The sequence below is a fragment of the Thalassophryne amazonica genome, chromosome 5 (assembly GCF_902500255.1).
Source record: "Thalassophryne amazonica chromosome 5, fThaAma1.1, whole genome shotgun sequence".
NCBI lineage: Eukaryota > Metazoa > Chordata > Actinopteri > Batrachoidiformes > Batrachoididae > Thalassophryne > Thalassophryne amazonica.
Window position 1 is genome coordinate 47441600 of NC_047107.1, and position 20190 is coordinate 47461789.

General features: G+C 40.7%; 1 protein-coding gene across 1 annotated transcript in view; it reads right to left on the reverse strand.

The window, feature by feature from the left end:
- Window positions 1-20190, reverse strand: part of LOC117509949 — a 64647-nt gene that overhangs the window by 12089 nt on the left and 32368 nt on the right. Inside the window, exons 11-12 of the mRNA XM_034169559.1 lie at window positions 6507-6768; window positions 6366-6426 (exon numbers count right to left, since the gene is read on the reverse strand). Coding sequence (XP_034025450.1) covers window positions 6366-6426; window positions 6507-6768 — 323 coding nt within the window. The remainder of the gene's footprint in view (window positions 1-6365; window positions 6427-6506; window positions 6769-20190) is intronic.

Here is a 20190-nt window from a genome sequence, read left to right on the forward strand (position 1 = left end):
TATTGGCAAGCCCTATTTTAACTAACTTTGAGTGGTTTAGATGTATTGAAAGAAAGAATAATAGACAAAATGTCATTTATGTTGTAATATTTGTAATACCAAAGTTCTTTTTTAAATGTTTTTGTAAAAGTCTAAGTTAATAAAATAAATAATGCTGAAAAGGTTGAAAACATGAATATTTGATGGGTATATAGCATTTGTTCCCTTCAAAAATGACTGTACCTCTTAATCCCGTGAAGCAGGCAGTATTTCTGTCATGACAGGTTTTTTCCAACATGTTTCAGTGGGATAGCTTTATTATTATATTTTTAAACAATATAACCTCTAATTGCCTTGTTTGAACAAGAGCTGAATCTTGTTCAACAAACTGATTTGCCAGGTTTTCACTTTCACTGATTTGCTGAGGCTCCTCCCCTGCTCCTCCTCTCCTGTCACTGTCTCTCCTCTGACCCTCCCCCGGCTCTCACTGTATTTTTCCTCCGAGCTTTTGGGAAATAGCGAGCCTTTAAACTGTAAAATAAGTTGTAAACTGAGTATATTATCAGCATCTGCAGACACAGAAGCACCTCTGGAATATGAAACATTTTTCTGGAGGATTTTTTTTTTCCTTTAAATCAGAGTGGAGTCTGTCTCTGTCGGCTCTAATCTCTGCTTTCAGCACTCTGTGGCTTCACAGAGTGCTGAAAGCAGCTGGCTGCTGTTGTCTTCGCTGTTTGTGCTTAGATACGAAGAAATGAGAAATATATATCTTTTATTTTTATTTATTATTATTGTTAATTATTTGGTTGAAATTGCAAAATAAAACAAAAGTACGACTCTATAAGCTTGAAATGCGATCGAATTTTACATTTTTCAGGAATATTTCAGTTCATTTTTTTCGAAATTACGTGGTGGACAGGACAACCAATTTGAACGCGAGAGCCGGGTGGAAATTTGCGGAACTGCCCGGCACCGCCCACTGTAGCTAGAACCCTGGTGCAGTTTGTGCCAGGGAGGGAAATTCCTCAAGTTGACACTGTGGCCTGTTTCCATAGATGTGTCCATAAACATCATAGAGGGACATGCTTTGTAAACTCAATACCCATTACAACATTGGATGACGTGGAAACTGAGGATGACCCCATTGGCTGTTCCAGCAATATCAGATATTTTGTGTCTGCTACCTACAACCCACGTGGAACATCTCAAACCTAAACCTACTTACAGGCATCTTATATATGCTACTTTGGAACCAACCCTAAATCCAAACAGTCCAACTGTCAACCCCACTGAGGTCCTTAGTCTGGGTCTCATTAACATAAGATTACTGTCCTCAAAATCATTGTTGATTAATTATGTAATTACGGATCATCACTTGGAATTGGGCTATGTGAAACCTAGCTTAAACCTACAGCTGCCCTCCCCTTAAATGAGGCCTGCCCACGGGCGTAAACATTTAGTCACGTCCCTTGCGATGCAAAGCAAGGTGATGGTGTTGCTCTTATTTATAAATCTAGGTATAGTTTATTTGCTATCGGGGTTCACAAATATAACAAATTTGAACATCTGATTCTCCGCTCTGCCCATAATGCTACATATTGCCAAGAATAGAAATCAACCGTATTACTTTGTCACTGTATATAGGCCCCCTGGCCCATACTCTGAATTGTTAGATGAGTTTGGTGCATTCATCTCTAACTTGTCGACTCATGCAGATAACATTCTGATTACTGGTGACTTTAACATTCAAATAAATAAGCCTTCTCATCCCCTCTGCAAATCATTTATGGAAATTGTGGAAGCATTAGGATTTCAACAATGCATTCAGGACTTGACGCACATTAGTGGAACTACCCTGGATATGGTTCTCGCACGTGGTATTGCTGTCACGAATATTGATATCATGCCTCTTGCATCGGTGATCTCTGATCACTCACTTATTAGGTTTACAGTTTCCCTGCCATGTTTAGTGGAACAACAACCTTATTTATCACTGCAGCGATGCATCAACTCCTCAACTACAACTGAACTCAAAGCTAGACTGCCTGATAGCTTAGCTTCACATTTGGAAAATGCCCAATCAGTCGACAGTCTTATGGATAGTTTAAACTCAGCGCTCAAAACTACACTCAACATGATTGCGCCACCTTTATTAAAACTATGCTCCCCCCCAAAACACTGTCACCATGGTTCAATGAGTACTTGCGTGACCTCAAGCTTAAGGCTAGAGTTCTAGAACAGAAATGGCGTAGTTCAAAATTAGAAGTATTCCACCTTGCATGGCGTGATGTTATCTTAGACTATAAGCAACTAACTGCTGGTAATGTCACCCACATAAAATCCTTAGAAGATTGCCTTGCATCAGTGAGAAGCTGGATGTCTAGCAACTTCCTACTTTTAAACTCTGATAAGACTGAAATGATGGTTCTTGGTCTAGTAAGCCATTGTCATCAATTTGACCAGCTAATGCTTAGCCAAGGCTCATATATCATACATCACACTGACAAAGTTAGGTATCTTGTGGTAATTTTTGTTGTCCTTTGACCTCCACATTAGAGATATTACAAGGACTGCTTTCTTCCACCTGCGAAATATAGCGAAGATTCAGCCCATCCTCTCTATGGCTGATGCTGAGATCCTGATTCATGCATTTGTCTCTTCTAGATCGGACTACTGCAATGTTCTATTTTCTGGTTTACGCAGTCCAGCATTAGGGCTCTCCAATTGGTTCAAAATGCTGCTGCCAGACTTTTGACATGAAGCAGAAAGTTTGACCACATTACACCCATTTTGGCATCTCTTCACTGGCTTCCTGTCCCTGTGACATCAGATTTTAAGGTTCTGCTACTAGCCTATAAAATTGTTCACGGACTGGCACCTCCCTACTTAGCTGATCTAATTAAACCCTATGTACCGGCTTTCTCTTATCGTGCACCTGTTCTGTGGAATGATCTCCCTGCATCAATAAAACAGTCACATTCTGTAGAGCAGGGGTGGGCAATCATGTGCCATAAAGGGCCGAGACACTGCAGGTTTTCCGTGCAACCAGTCACCTCAGCAGGTGATTTCATTAATGATCAGGTGTCTCAACAGGTGATTTCATTGACAACCAGGTGTTTATGTTCAGAGGAGAAGCTCATCAGCAACCCACCTGCTGAGGTGAATGGTTGCATGGAAAACCTGGTGTCTCGGCCCTCGATGCCCACCCCTGCTGTAGAGACTTTCAAGTCCAGACTTAAGACACACTTATTTTCCCTTTTGTATGGCTAGCATACTGGCATAGTATGTTACTATGCTTTTTACTCTTTTAAATTCATTTTATTAGGAAACAGCAGGTCGCAGCCTCAACTTTATCTAAATTCTGGGTCTTTTATTGAAGCTTAGGGCTAGTGGCCAGAGATCACCTTAGTATTTCTTCTGTTTTTCTTGTTGCTTAATGCTGACAAATTATAGTGTATTTGTTGTCTTTCTTATGCCTTATTCTGTTTTTGTCTCTCTGTTTAAGGTGTGGCTCCATCCTGAGATGGGTGTGGTGTCTGTTTTTGCAACACTCCTGTCCTGTGCACCGGCAACATTTCCTCTATATTCGTTTTGTGAATTGTTTTGTAAATTGTGTCGATAGGATGGCCCAAGCAGAGGGTCACCCCTTTGAGTTTGGTCTGCTTGAGGTTTCTTCCTCAAATCATCAGAGGCCATTTTTCCTTACCACTGTCGCCTGTGTGCTTGCTCTGGGGGTTGGTAAAGTTAGACCTTACTTGTGTAAAGCGCCTTGAGGCAACTATGTTGTGATTTGGTGCTATATAAATGAAATAAGTTGAAATTGAATTGTCTTGGTGTCTGTATGTCGACCAAGTCTTAACTAACATACACTTTGTCTGTTAAAACTATGTAAGAGTACGTACACCTCTTTATACATCCCACCTTCAAACACAGCCTCATATGACCATCCATGAAAAATCTACTTAAGCTCCCAATTTTCCATAGGAATACAAATTTCCTGTGGGCACTGCACTAGTATGAATAAAACTGCATTTTTATTGTGGCAAAGTTTTGATATGTGGCTGACTGTGGTGTATTTGTGGCATTCATGGCTTGGCATACAGGAAAGCTGTGATTTGTCACTTTTACGTTTTGCCTCCTTCCTCTCCCGTCATATTTTGAAAGTTTTTGCACTCCGCACGCTGATTACATTCCAATTATGGATGAAATGCCTTTGGCAGAAAAGTCCACAAATCTTCACAACACAGAGTCAGAAAAAGACCCTGAAATAAGCTGCAATTCATGGAGCACATTCGATGAGCTGAGCAGGGTGCTCCGTCCAGGGCCAAAGCGCAGCAGAGCGCACGGGAAGAGAGTGCCTGTCCCCGAGGAGGCAACCCGAACTGTCGCTGAAATAAAACCTTCTCCCAGCAGAGTGATGTCTGTCACTTGTCTTTCCGCTTTTTCTCTTAATACTGTAAGCCCCTCTGTCTGTACGTCCAGTGTTTGCCACCAGGTGGCTGTTCGTTTATGTTCCCCAAATTTGTTAAGTTTCACCCAATTATCATTTTATTGAAACCACTAAAAAAAACACAGGCTTATAGACACCACCAGTCTGCATGATTTGACCACATCTCAAGTCAATCAGATGAAAAATACTCCAAATTTAAGGTGAACAAACAGACAGACCAACAGTCTTGTCAAAGTGACTTCAATAAGACTAATAAACAAACCAACAGAAAGACCAAACATAGTCTTGTTGAATTATTTTAAAAAGATTAAACAAACCAACAGACAGAGCAACCGAGTCTTGTCAAATAACTTCAACAAGACAGACAGACAGACAAAATATATATATATACGAGGTCTGTCCATAAAGTATAGGTCCTTTTTATTTTTTTCAAAAACTATATGGATTTCATTCATATGTTTTTACGTCAGACATGTTTGAACCCTCGTGCGCATGCGTGAGTTTTTCCACGCCTGTCGGTGACGTCATTCGCCTGTGAGCACTCCTTGTGGGAGGAGTCGTCCAGGCCCTCGTCGGAATTCCTTTGTCTGAGAAGTTGCTGAGAGACTGGCGCTTTGTTTGATCAAAGTTTTTTCTAAACCTGTGAGACACATCGAAGTGGACACGGTTCGAAAAATTAAGCTGGTTTTCAGTGAAAATTTTAACGGCTGATGAGAGATTTTGAGGTGATACTGTCGCTTTAAGGACTTCCCACGGTGCGAGACGTCGCGCAGCGCTCTCAGGCACTGTCGTCAGCCTGTTTCAAGCTTAAAACCTCCACATTTCAGGCTCTATTGATCCAGGACGTCGTGAGAGAACAGAGAAGTTTCAGAAGAAGTCGGTTTCAGCATTTTATCCGGATATTCCACTGTTAAAGGAGATTTTTTTAATGAAAGACGTGCGGACGGGTCCGCGCGTCGGGACACAGCCGGCGCGGTGCGGCGGCACAGGAAAAACACTTCCGTGTTGATAACCATTTGTAAAATCCAGGCGGCTTTTGATGGCTTTCAGTGGAGTGAGTATATGAGAAATTGTTTAACAGCTGGACATGTTCCAACTTGTCCTTAAGGCTTCCAACAGAGGTGTTTTTCCTGTGGCGGAGCGTCGCGGCGGCTGCGAGCCGACGCTGCAATCCGCCCGCACGTCTTTCATTAAAAAAAATCTCCTTTGACAGTGGAATATCTGGATAAAATGCTGAAACCGACTTCTTCTGAAACTTCTCTGTTCTCTCACGACGTCCTGGATCAATAGAGCCTGAAATGTGGAGGTTTTCAGCTTGAAACAGGCTGATGATGGCGCCTGAGAGCGCTGCACGACGTCTCCTTAAAGCGACAGTATCACCTCAAAATCTCTCATCAGCTGTTAAAATTTTTACCGAAAACCAGCTTAATTTTTCGAACCATGTCCACTTCGATGTGTCTCACAGGTTTAGAAAAAATTTTGATCAAGCAAAGCGCCAGTCTCTCAGCAACTTCTCAGACAAAGGAATTCCGACGAGGGGCTGGACGACTCCTCCCACAAGGAGTGCTCACAGGCGGATGACGTCACCGACAGGCGTGGAAAAACTCACGCATGCGCACGAGGGTTCAAGCATGTCTGACGTAAAAAAATCCATATAGTTTTTGAAAAAAATAAAAAGGACCTATACTTTATGGACAGCCCTCGTATATTTTGTCTGTCTGTCTGTCTTGTTGAAGTTATTTGACAAGACCCTGTTGCTCTGTCTGTTGGTTTATATATATATATATATATATATATATATATATATATATATATATAAACAAACAAACCAACAGACAGAGCAACAGTCTTGTCGAAGTTCGACAAGACTAAAAAACAAGGTGAGAAGCAGAACGCTGAACATGCAGATTGATGAAGCAGCGGAAACCATAATCACCTGTCAGGCACTTTGAAGGTAAAAGGAAACACATGTCGTCCCTGACGAATAACTTCTGTGCCTGAAAAATGGTAAATTCACTGAGTAACAGCTAATTATCAAAACAGTGTTTCACATATTAGTGTTAATGCGGCACTTTACCATCTTGTCTTCCTTCTTTCAAAATGTCCTGTTTGATGCTGTAATATGTCTCTTCAGCGTGGAACAGACGACCTTCGTGTGGGCCGTGATGTTCTTTCCACCAAACCCAAGCTTTTCCTTTTCCTGTGAATATTATAGACTGGATTGAGGTGTCTTTTGAAAGCTCCAGAATGATTTTACCTTTGATGATGTCTCCATTGGTGAAGGTGTTTCGCTTGTTAATGGCGTCGTACTGGATTGCAAAAGTCTGAATCGTCATTTTCTACCAAAAACGGCACCGTGCAAAACCCAAATGTGTTTACAAGGGCGAAGCCGTCTGGACAGTGTGCAAATCCTGTTCAGCCGGATTCTGTCAAATCTGCCTGCAGGTTAAAAAACCCGCACAGCAGCTCGCTTGTCGGTATTGCTGTGAAAAAAAGACCAATCTCAAGCTTCCTGGAGAGTAAACAAGCTTTTTCTGAAGCGTATCAGGTGAACAAAAGCACCGAGGTGTTTAGTTTCGCTGACCACACCCTCTTACAGCGAGGTCCTTTGACATGACTGCAAAAGTGAGTGCGTTTCTCTCACACGTTAAAGCTCATGATTGTTCAGGTCATAGTTTCTGCTCAAACTCCGACCATGTGGAAGTATTGTATTGGACTGCATCACATTTAAATATACTTTGTAATATTTTGTCCACTTCATGCAAACATGGATACAATGCTGAAATACAAGGCTGATACAGTGAATCAGATTCAACATCACTCAATTCGCCCTATTGAGGTTTCAAATCCTGCAAAATCTGAGGTGTCTGACAAGCGAGATGTCAAGATTATTGAGAAATTCACTGAAACAGTCAGATAATGCTGCAATTTAAACACTGCACATGGATAATGGCATTAACATCACAAGATAAAAACTCTTTGAATATTGTGCCCTAAACTCTCATGAATATGTTATTTACATTTGAAGGCGTTGTTATTGTGATTGTTTTAAGTAAAGGTGTCAGAATCTCAAGTGATTTCTCTGTTATTTTCAAAGGTAACTGCTGTGAGCCTCATTCACTTCCTGTTCATGTCATTCTGGGGGAAAGTTAAATCTACTCTCTTAACACACTGCTTATTGTCCTTTACAACACTGTGCTGTTTGTTCCAAAGTAATATATATAAGATGCCTGAAATTTGGTTTTCATTTACGAAGTATCACACAGGCTAAACACAGCAGACATGGAATATTTGGAATATTTGATTTAGCAAGTGTTCAGGGGTTTCATGCATGCAGTCTCTTAGAAATGTTATGAAAAACATAAAAATTTACATCTTGGTAGTAATTTGTTAATTTGCAATTATCGTTATGTGGTTACTACATGTTGTTTGGATTACAGTGCCACTCTGGCGCACAAGGGATTATGGGATATCTCAATAAAGTGAATGGCTACCACACATTGTCAGTTTTTGGGCTGTCAGGTTTGACCTCGCCTAGACATACAAGAAATGACACTTGAGACAAGAACTCAGACAGAGTTGAGATACCTTTTGTGAGCTTTGCAAAGGGGAGACACAGCAGAGCTGGCAGCTTGTAAGTGCAGTTCTCCAACTGTGTCATTCTCTGCAAGGTCCTTTTATTGTGTGTAAAAAAACAAAGATAAGGGTGGGGGCTACATGAGTCCACGGTTACAACATGTGCTATTAGTCATGCAGATACGTTTGCAATCAACTGAATCATTCCGATCTTAGGTACAGAGTGAGTGGTTTTGCTGAAGCTTGCTAAATGTCAAACCGTAAACAGGCTGACCTGGCTCCTGCAGCTGTGCTATCTATCTGGGAATATCTGAGAGAAACAGTTTGCAGAATTTAAGATACAAAAGGAACAATTTCAAAGAGCAGATGTAATAAATGATAATCATGTTTGTACAGTGCATTTTATCTAACAGGGCCATCTTCCATTGCCAATTTTTGGCCCATATTTGCGTCCCGATTTCAAACTTGAGGAAATTGGCTCCAGGTTTATAAAACAGTCATCAAAATTTGCATATAATTGCAGTTCTTACTTTTACCTACTATTTTCTATCCGATTACATACAATTGTAACGGGTTATTACAGAGTACGCCAGAACATGCAGGATTCCCATTACGACTGTTTTTGCACATGTGCCATTGCATACACAAAATGCTACTTCTGCCTTTTCCCCACACTTTTTGAAAAATCTAAAATGTCTTAAAATCTTAAAATCATTCTGCTGATTATCAGAACATGCTTTTGACGGTTTTAATTAGATTAGATTGAACTTTATTGATCCCTTGGGAAGACTCCCTCAGGGAAATTGAGGTTCAGGCATTCTCTGGTCTGATGAGACAAAGAGCGAATTCTTTGGTGTAAACGCCAGGCGTCATGTTTAGAGGAAACCAGGTACCATCCTTACAGTGAAGCATGGTGGTGGCAGCATCATTCTGTTGGGGTTGTTTTTCAGCAGCAGGAACTGGGAAACGAGTCAGGATTGCAGCAATGTACAGAGACATCCTGGATGAAAACCTGCTCCAGAGCGCTCTTTGACCTCAGACTGGGGTGACAGTTCATCTTTTAGCAGGACAGTGACCCTAAGCACACAGCCAAGATATCAAAGGAGTGACTTCAGGACAACTCTATGAATGTCCCAGAGGGGCCCAGCCAGAGCCAGACCTGAATCTGATTGAACATCTCTGGAGAGATCTGAAAATGGCTGTGCACCAACGCTCCCTATCCAACCTGATAAAGTTTGAGAGGTGCTGCAAAAAAAAAAAAAAAAAAAAAAATCAGCAAAACTGCCCAGAAATAAGTGCGCCAACCTTGTAGCATCATATTCAAGAAGACTTGAAGCTGTAATTGCTGCCAAAGGTGCATCAGTAAAGTATTGAGCAAGACTGTGAATACTTCTGCACATGTTATTTATTTGTTATTCTTAATAAAGTGGCAAAAAAATTAATGTAACCCAGGGAGTTTTTTTGCCACTCAGGACACAATTAACAAGATTCATGCAGCAGATTAACTTTAAAAAAAAAAAAAAAAAAACTTTTTCATGTTGTCATAATGTAGTGTTGTGAGTAGAATTTTGAGGGAACATTTTAATTTACTTCATTATACAAATAATGAATGTTTGCATTCAATGATACAAATATTTAATTCAGTGAAAGAAGGAATGTTCCATTCAATGAGGCAAATGAATGAAAAAACATTTCATTATTTGTTTTATATAATGGCTAAAACAGATCCTTGTCATTTGATATTTTACTCATTTCTAAATAACAAAAGAGAGTGGCTATACGCCCAACCGTTGGGTCAATAAAGTAAATTCACAAGCATATATGCTTGTAATTAAAGACGACGCCGTTAAATGTGTCAAACACGCCGCAATAGAGCCTTACAAAGTGGTGTAAAAAATGTAGTTTAGATGCACAAAACATGTCAAATACACGATTACAGTTGGGCAAATAAGATAAGACATTATATTTATCTGCCCAACGGTTGTGCATGTAACGTTCAATGTATGACTTACCTGCTCAACTGTTGGGCGAATAAGGTAAGACATATTTATTTGCCCAACAGTTGGGCATATAGCCTTTGCCATAACAAAAAAGGGACTTACATTTTGGGGTGCATCACTGGTGCTTTGACATCAATAGTCCAACATAAACATTAAATAGGATTCCAAAATTGTTCTCAGTCAGCTTGCAAAAAAACAATTCTGCCTATGTAGTCTGTGATGCCGCGCACTGACTTCATGTACAGACTGCTGCATATTTTTCCTCAGTCCAGTGAAAAATCCTGTCAGAAATTTGTCCAGTTTTTCATCCTAATTTCATCCTAACAGCTCTGCATGTCTCCAGGTGGTTTACGGCGTAGTGGATGTTTTTTTTGTGTGTGTTAGAAGAATTAGCCCCATCAATTAGCTCGTTAAAATCATTGTCAATCAGCAAAACAAACTCTGCCATGTTTAGCTAAATGCAACCCCCACTAGTGCATGGGTTAAAGCAATAAATTTTCATCTGACTGAAATTTTTTCCTGGCAAAAATCAATGCCAGCAATTCCCTAAAATGTGGTGTAGTGGGGGCACACACTCTTTTTTCCTCAATAAATACAATAAATACAGTATACATGGGTGATTCTTTAACTACGGGCACTATTGGCCTTGTAAATGTAATTTCCACCACACCATTGCCTTACAATATAAAGCGCCTTGGGGCATCTGTTTGTTGTGATTTGGCGCTATATACATGTGATCTGATGTCACTGTTTATCTCCACAGAAACTACCCAAACAATCTTTCATACAAACTGTTTAGGGACATTACAGTGTTGTGGTGGAAATTACATTTTGTTTAAAAAAAAATCACAACAGTTGTATGACATTGAATACCCCAATTATGTTTTGATTATTTTACTGATATTTTATTCAGAGATATTTTAAAACATTAGAAAAAAATGTTTCTTTACCATTCATTTTTATCATTGAAGATCAAAAGTCTGGGTGTGGGACAAGCACAAAACTGCAATATTTGCATATAATGATGCTGAAAAAAGGTGAAAAAGTCATCATAGACTACTAGAACAAATTTCTTAACACACTTTCATTGTAAAGATAACTATAAAAGTGTGAAACGTCCCCTTTTTTCTGTTTTTCATACAATATGATCAAAGGACATAATAAGTGCCCGTAGTCTAAGAATCACCCACAAATCTATTCTAAATAGCCTCTAAGCCCCTTTCACACCGGGGATGCTCCCGGTTGCTCCCAGTTGCGCCGTGCATCATTATGATGACGCCGTGTGGAAGCAACTCAGTGCCGAGACGATGCAGCTCGGTGCCACAACAGCGCAAGGGGTGCAAAGAAGGAAGCAAGTCGGGCCAGAAAAATTAAACCTGTTTAATTTTTGTGGCGTCCTGTGCTCGACGCAGAAAGGAAGTGGTTCCAAGGCAAGTCGGGGCAAAGAGGTGTAACTCGGGGCAAAGAGGCGTTACCCGGCGTGACTCGGAAGCCAATTTATGATTCCTGCTGTGTTCCATTGTTCCCGCAGTATAAATCACGCAGGATTGCTTTTATACCGTGTACTAACTACACGCTGAAAAAAAAAGATCACAGAAAAAATGCTGATTGCAGCTCAGCTCCTCTCTGTGTGGAGCTGTCTGGTGAAGAGAGGCACTGTGAGGCAGCAGCAGCAGCTTTTCCTCTTTCACAAATGTGTTTAAATAAAATCCATAAAAGTCCTACTCACAGACTGATTGCCAGAAATATCCAGTAAAAAGTTCGGACATCTCTAGTCCACTCACTGATGTTCGTTCCACATGTGAACAATTAAAAAAAAAAAAAGTCTGGCCGGAGGCATTAGTTCCTTGTTCTCTGCGCAAACTCTCACATCACAGTTAAAAAAAGAACAAAAAAGGACATAAGTCCTGAGACAGGACATGTCAACATCAAGTAGAACTCCAGACATCTCCACATTGGCTTACGGACGGTTCGCTTACAGACGGTTCGCTAGATGCGCGCGCATCTCGCGGTCAAAGGAGGAAAGATAAACTAGAACAGTACTCAGAGTGCAGCCCTGCAGCTCTGCACAAGAACAAATACACTCAACAAAAATATAAATGCAACACTTTTGGTTTTGCTCCCATTTTGTATGAGATGAACTCAAAGATGTAAAACTTTTTCCACATACACAATATCACCATTTCCCTCAAATATTGTTCACAAACCAGTCTAAATCTGTGATAGTGAGCACTTCTCCTTTACTGAGATAATCCATCCCACCTCACAGGTGTGCCATATCAAGATGCTGATTAGACACCATGATTAGTGCACAGGTGTGCCTTAGACTGCCCACAATAAAAGGCCACTCTGAAAGGTGCAGTTTTATCACACAGCACAATGCCACAGATGTCGCAAGATTTGAGGGAGCGTGCAATTGGCATGCTGACAGCAGGAATGTCAACCAGAGCTGTTGCTCGTGTATTGAATGTTCATTTCTCTACCATAAGCCGTCTCCAAAGGCGTTTCAGAGAATTTGGCAGTACATCCAACCAGCCTCACAACCGCAGACCACATGTAACCACACCAGCCCAGGACCTCCACATCCAGCATGTTCACCTCCAAGATCGTCTGAGACCAGCCACTCAGACAGCTGCTGAAACAATCGGTTTGCATAACCAAAGAATTTCTGCACAAACTGTCAGAAACCGTCTCAGGGAAGCTCATCTGCATGCTCGTCGTCCTCATCGGGGTCTCAACCTGACTCCAGTTCGTTGTCGTAACCGACTTGAGTGGGCAAATGCTCACATTCGCTGGCATTTGGCACATTGGAGAGGTGTTCTCTTCACGGATGAATCCCGGTTCACACTGTCCAGGGCAGATGGCAGACAGCGTGTGTGGCGTCGTGTGGGTGAGCGGTTTTCTGATGTCAATGTTGTGGATCGAGTGGCCCATGGTGGCGGTGGGGTTATGGTATGGGCAGGCGTCTGTTATGGAGGAAGAACACAGGTGCATTTTATTGATGGCATTTTGAATGCACAGAGATACCGTGACGAGATCCTGAGGCCCATTGTTGTGCCATACATCCAAGAACATCACCTCATGTTGCAGCAGGATAATGCACGGCCCCATGTTGCAAGGATCTGTACACAATTCTTGGAAGCTGAAAATGTTCCAGTTCTTGCATGGCCGGCATACTCGCCGGACATGTCACCCATTGAGCATGTTTGGGATGCTCTGGACTGGCGTATACGACAGCGTGTACCAGTTCCTGCCAATATCCAGCAACTTCGCACAGCCATTGAAGAGGAGTGGACCAACATTCCACAGGACACAATTGACAACCTGATCAACTCTATGCGAAGGAGATGTGTTGCACTGCATGAGGCAAATGGTGGTCACACCAGATACTGACTGGTATCCCCCCCCAATAAAACAAAACTGCACCTTTCAGAGTGGCCTTTTATTGTGGATAGTCTAAGGCACACCTGTGCACTAATCATGGTGTCTAATCAGCATCTTGGTATGGCACACCTGTGAGGTGGGATGGATTATCTCAGCAAAGGAGAAGTGCTCACTATCACAGATTTAGACTGGTTTGTGAACAATATTTGAGGGAAATGGTGATATTGTGTATGTGGAGAGAAGAGAAGTCAGAGTGCACAGTCTGTCTGCAGCCAAACTGTGCACTCTGACTTCTCTGTGCAGAGAACCTGCAGGCTGCGTTCTCACCTCCTCTCTGCCCCCTGCTGCGCGCACCTGACGCAGATATTCCTGCATCGTCATGACACCACAGGAAGCAACTGGGAGCAGCCCCGGTGTGAAAGGGGCTTTAGGAGAGAGACAAAGCGTAAAAAGAATGCAAAACCTGAACATAAAGGTACATAAAAGGGTGGTGGGGGCAGGGTGTACTCTTGATTCTGGGGGGGTCTGGGGGATCTCCCCCAGTACATTTTTAAAAGAGCAAGTCAAATTTTGTGTATTCTGGCGAATTTTAATAAGTATGAAGCCCTCTGAAATAAAGAAAACTCACTTCAAAGTGTGAAGTAAAAATACAGTATTGATTATGGGGGGTCTGGGGGGTGCGTCCCCAGAAATTTTTTAAAAGAGCAAGTTCAATTTTGTATATTCTAGTGAATTTTAATGGGTATGAAACCCTCTCAAAGAAAACTCACTTCAAACTGTCAAGTAAAAATTCTTTGTCTTCTGTAGTATTTTGATCTGTTCTAATCTGGTAAATGTGCCAAAAGGGTCGCTGCCTGTACAGTCAATAAAATACAAAATTATGGCCTAAAGCAATTGACAATGTTGTTCTGCTGTGCACGCACCCGTTTTAAAAATGCCTGTGCACTGAGAAACTCAAAATTGCCTTATTCACATTTAATCTGTAAAATGCTCTCACTCGTAAAACAAACTATGGCTGCAACTAACGATTATTTTAGTAATCGATTAATCTGTTGATTATTTGTTCAATTAATCGTTTTTTATTTTTTGTTTTTTACTTAGATGTGAGTTTTGCTATTATTTCTTTGAGTTATTAAAAGGCCTTTATCACGCAACATCGTTTGACCTTGTAACAAAGTTATGATGTTATATTCTCGTTAAAAACATACCTGGAGTAGTGTTTTGTTTTATTTTGCACATACATACATCACTGACACACCACAAAGAGATTTCCATCAGGTTTCACTCGATTATGAGCATTTTTAGATGCCTACAGAAACTATCAGCAAGAGTAAACAAAAGTATTTTAAAGACCTGACTAAAGTGTAATATGTTATCTTTAATAAGATATTTTCATGAAAAAAGACACAAATGTGCAATTTACTGCATTTTATTTTTTTTCTTGTGTAAAAACACAGCTTAGATGTGGTTTGACCAAAACAAATTGTCATTAAACTTACATAAAACAGGGATGAAGTGGAGGTGTAAGAGTCACTTGGTGTTCACAGGAAACATTTATTTCTATATTTATTTATGTTCATTGTTAGTTGGTTTTATCTTTTCTGTTTTGTTTTATCAGGTTCTTTTTGTCTGTTTCTCTAAAATTGTATTGTAGCATTATTAGTTTACTATTATTGTTGTTGCTATTATTATTGTTAATATATAAATAAAATAAATAAATAAATAAATAAATAAACATATTACAATTTGTTATACATTTGACTCTTTTACGACAACAAACGCTGACCCATTAATTATTATACAGAAAACAAATGCACAGAACATGCTGAGATGCTAACAGCTTAATGCTAACTTTAACATTGAAAATGCCATAGACATGCTAATGTGTTAGTATCGGTCCTGTTTTTAAGTTATAAAATACATCTATCAACTGTTTCAGAAGTCCATAACAGGTCAGTTTAACATAAAAAGGTAAATTTTACTCACAGACATATGCTCTTTAGGGTTTTAATGGGGAAATATTAAGATAAAGCAAAATAAAACAAAGAACCGAAGCAGCAGATCGAAGCATTGCTTCATTGATTCAAGGTTCAAAGCAAAGCCACACCCTGCTCTATTTGGGGAAGGTCTGCCAATGTTCCCACGAAGACAGGGAGGAGAAGGACCGTGGCTCATGGTAAGCAGTAAACAGAGCGGAGAGGAGTGAAAATTTGCACAGTACCTTCCTCCACAGTGCGGCGCCATACACGCTGACAGTGCTGCTGCTTTGATTAGCACAGAATAGGATGTTACTTTGTCAATGAGTGTGTCACATTTCGGCCCAAAAACACGCATGACACCACGTGTGCGTGCGTATGTGTGGTTAAATTTTCCAAATGGCGGAAATCCATCGTGGTGATGGAGAACTTGTGTGCATGCGCAGTGTGTGCACATGTGGTGGTCACAGCGTGCAATGGTACAAAATGGATGGAACCAAATTTGCATGGTAAATGCAACACAACACAAATGGGACAAATAATCCATGTCACATGACATACAAAGCACCAATCAAATGACAAGGACCAACTCAGCCATTATATATTTTGGAATAAAGCTGTGGAAAAATGTGGAATAAGTGAAGCACTGTGAATATTTTTCAGATATAATTTACCTTTGGAAGTGGAAGGAAGCTGGAGCACCCAGAAGGCACCCACGCAAACACAGGGAGAACATGCAGACTCCACACATAAAGGGCTGAGTGGGAAGTGATGAAAGAACCTTCTTGCTGTGAGGCAACAGTGCTGTCAGTTCCATTCAGTTCAATTCAAATGTATTTGTTTTGTGCCAAATCACAAGAGAAATCGCCTCAAGGCGCTTCACAAGAGCAAAATCCAATCATACTAAAACCCAACTCAGTTGAGTTAGCATCTGTTCTGGCAGCCACAACAAATCAAAAGAATCATTAGCAAAACAAGGTACAAGAAATTTGTCACACACAATCAGCACAAAGTGAAATGCAACTAACAGCAATATAAGAAGAACAATCGAAATAACAATAAAGTTCAGTAACAAATAAAACCCCAACAATCAAAACAAAGAAAGGAATTAATCAACGCAACTCACGCTGCCTTTGAGTGCTATCAGGAATTCATGGATTTCAAACTACGTGTGCGTTATGTTCTTTTGTTATTGGAACAAAATGAAAAATGGCAGACACGCTATTCATCGTTACCTGCTACTTTGGGAAAACTGTTATTGAGTTGTTAACTGTAAGTAGAGAACACATTAAAATTTTGTACTCATTCAACAGCTAACAGTAGCTGAACGGTTAATGAAGGAAGTATTTACCATTCATGACAAATCTGGCATTGCTCTCGACCATGTTGAAATGTCAAAGTTCACCTTGACTTGGGAACGTGTATATCAAAATTATCTCCCAATTTCCAAATCAAAAATTATGACAGGACAGGACATTCATGTGCATTTTACAGATTGGGCACTCATATTTACCATAATTTTGATAGCACATGAAGGCAGGGTAAAGGCCCACTGACACAAGCATGACTTTGATTCATGCACTTGCATAACCTGTCTTGCAGGAGAGTAAACTCGTCTTTAACGGGTGCAGACTGAATGAGGGGCGCCGGTGCGTGCAATTACGCAAAGAGAATTTTGAAATGTTAAAAAAATCCTTTCATGCATAAATGTCATGCTCCGTGGTGCGATTTGCTCGACCACACGACATGCAGTTTGTCAAGTGGAGTAAAGAAGTGAACAGAGCGAGTGGTTGCGTCAGCGGATCGCATCAGAGTGCAGCTCGTCTGAAGGATTATAACGAGATGTTAAATCTATCATAAACATACTTTAACAGCTGCAGACAAGAAGGAACGAAAATGCAACTGTTTTACTAAGCCATGACAGTGTAAACATGACAAATAATTACCTTTTTAGATAGCTCCAAATGCTTTCTCCAGCTCATTCAGCACACACGCGAACGGCGCTGCTGGAGCGGTCCTCTGTGATTCAGGAAGCGATTCAAGCCGTTTTCAACAGATAACTTGCAGAGAAAATGATTAATCCGCTATGAAATAATTATTTTAGACACGCAGCTTCCAGCGTAGAGCGCGTAGCAGGTGGTGGAACAAAGCACGGCATCCAGCTGGGAACACAGCAGGTGGGATCATCACGATGATGTGCATGCAAGTGCGTGAATCAAAGTCATGCTTGTGTCAATGCGCCTTAAGTCCATGTCAGTTATAAGAAAGAAACAGATGAGTCTTCAACCTGGACTTAAATGATCATTATTTCAGTGGGAAAACTGTTCCACAAAAAGGGTGAGCAATAAGGAACAGCTCTGTGACCTGCTGACTTCTTCTTAACCCTGGGAATACAGACGAATCCTTTATCCCAAGAATGGACAGCACAGCTTCCCTCACTAGGCTCCATCAGTCAGTTGTTGAGAACAGCCTATTCCAGGCAGATTTATCATACTGTGTGATGTTTATTTACATCGATTATTAAGAAATAAAAAATATCAGTGACGTGAAATTCTTTGTGTTCATCCCGATTTGTCCAAAGAAAACGTAAATGTGAACACTATTGTTTTAGGTGGAATCTATCTCTCTCTCTCTCTCACACACACACACACACACACACACACACACACACACACACACACACACACACACACACACACACACACACACACACACACACACACACACACACATCTTCAACCGCTTAGTCCAATTAAGGGTCGTGGGGGGCTGGAGCCAATCCCAGCAAGCATCGAGCATGGTACACCCAGGACAGGATGCCAGTCTGTCACAGGGCCACAAACAAACACATTCACACCCACTCACACACCTATGGACAATTTAAAGATTCCAATCCACCTAACCCGCATGTCTTTGGATGTGGGAGGAAACTGGAGCACCCGAAGGAAACCCACACAAACACAGGAGAACATGCAAACTCCACACAGAAAGGTCACAGGCGGGAACTGAATCCATGACCTTCTTGCTGTGAGGCAACAGTGCTAACCACTAAGCCACCGTGCTGCCCTTCGGTGGAATCATTATTTTAAAATTTGGCAAAGGTATTATAATAATCAGAATAATAAATAGGAGAAAAATCTGCTGTTTCCACACGTATTTCCTGTAAGATATGAGGTCAGGTGTGAGATCAGGTGCTAGTGTCACATGCTGGCAGATCCATCTCACCACAAAACTGCCCTGATGGAATCCACCTAACAAAGAACCGGTCCAACCGGTTATGAAAACTTATGAAACCATTTCAGTTGTTCTGTTGCCATGTATGATGAAACACTATGTAGGCAGCAGCTGTATCAATAGCAGGACTTACTTGAACAAAAGACAAATCATACATTTGGGGGGTGGCACATCCTCTGGGTTCTAGAACCCCTCAAAATCCTCTTTCAAGCCTCTGAGAGTGATTGGGTTGATGGAAATGCACATTTGCTTTTATGAGCCTCTTAAATAAAAATGGCTTTTTAACAACCTTTGTAAGAGAAATTCTATGAACATTTTAACTTTAACTATTTTTGGAGCATGCCCAGGATTGTGTTTTGGTTCAATATTTTCCTACAGATTGTTGATTAAGGTGTGCCACTGTCAGATGCTGGTGAAAGATGGATTAGACTGCTGTAGGATGATTTGTGACTTGGTGCAGAATTCCTTTGATCTGCAAGATGTTTGATCAACTGCCTGCAGGTGAAGTTGCTTGCACTGACGTGCAGTAACACAGACACACCGGTTGGATAAAACGTTCAGCAAACATAGCACGGATAGTATCAGAATTCCTTGCTAAGATTTTGCATTCCTGCCCTGTGTGAGGGTGATGAGTTTATTTTTCAATGATGTTGCCTAAAAATAATTTTATTGTGATCTAGTTGAGATTAACACACTTTCTCACAACTGAAATGCTCAAAGAATACTTACAACATTGCCAAAAATTAGATTTTAACCAATAAGTCACATTTCTGTGAATCATTTAAATTATTTATCAGTATGTCAAACATATTCTCAGACCATATCATACAAATCAAAAACAAAGGGAAACATTAACACATTTTTAGTTACGAAATATATGCAGTGTGTTCGCTGAATTAACAGACCCTTCAGCATCTAATAGCAAGGAACATGTTTGTATAACTACAACCCCAATTCCAATGAAGTTGGGACGTTGTGTGAAATGTAAATAAAAACCGAAAACAGTGATTTGTAAATCCTCTTCAACCTATATTCAACTGAATACACCACAAAGACAAGATATTTAATGTTCAAACGGATAGACTTTTTTGTTTTTACAAATATTTGCTTATTTTGAAATGGATGCCTGCAACACATTTCAAAAAAGCTGGGATAGTGGCAACAAAAGACTGGGAAAGTTGATGAATGCTGAAAGAACACCTGTTTGGAACATTCCACAGAATGAATGAAGTTGATCAGACACAGAATGAAGTTATGGGAAAGAGTAGTAGAAGCTAGGTGTATAAAACAGGTGAAGATCTGTGAGCAGCAGTATGGTTTTATGCCGAGAAAGAGCACTACGATGCAATGTTTGCGCTGAGAAGTATAGAGAAGGCCAGAAGGAGTTACATTGTGTGTTTGTGGACTTAGAAAAAGCTTATGACAGGGTGCCAAGAGAAGAGTTATGGTACTGTATGAGGAAGTCTGGAGTGGCAGAGAAGTATGTTAAGGTAGTTCAGGACATATCCAAGGATAGTGTGACAACAGTGAGATGTGCAGTGGTTGGTAGGTAGGTAGGTAGATAGATACTTTATTGATCCCCAAAGGAGAA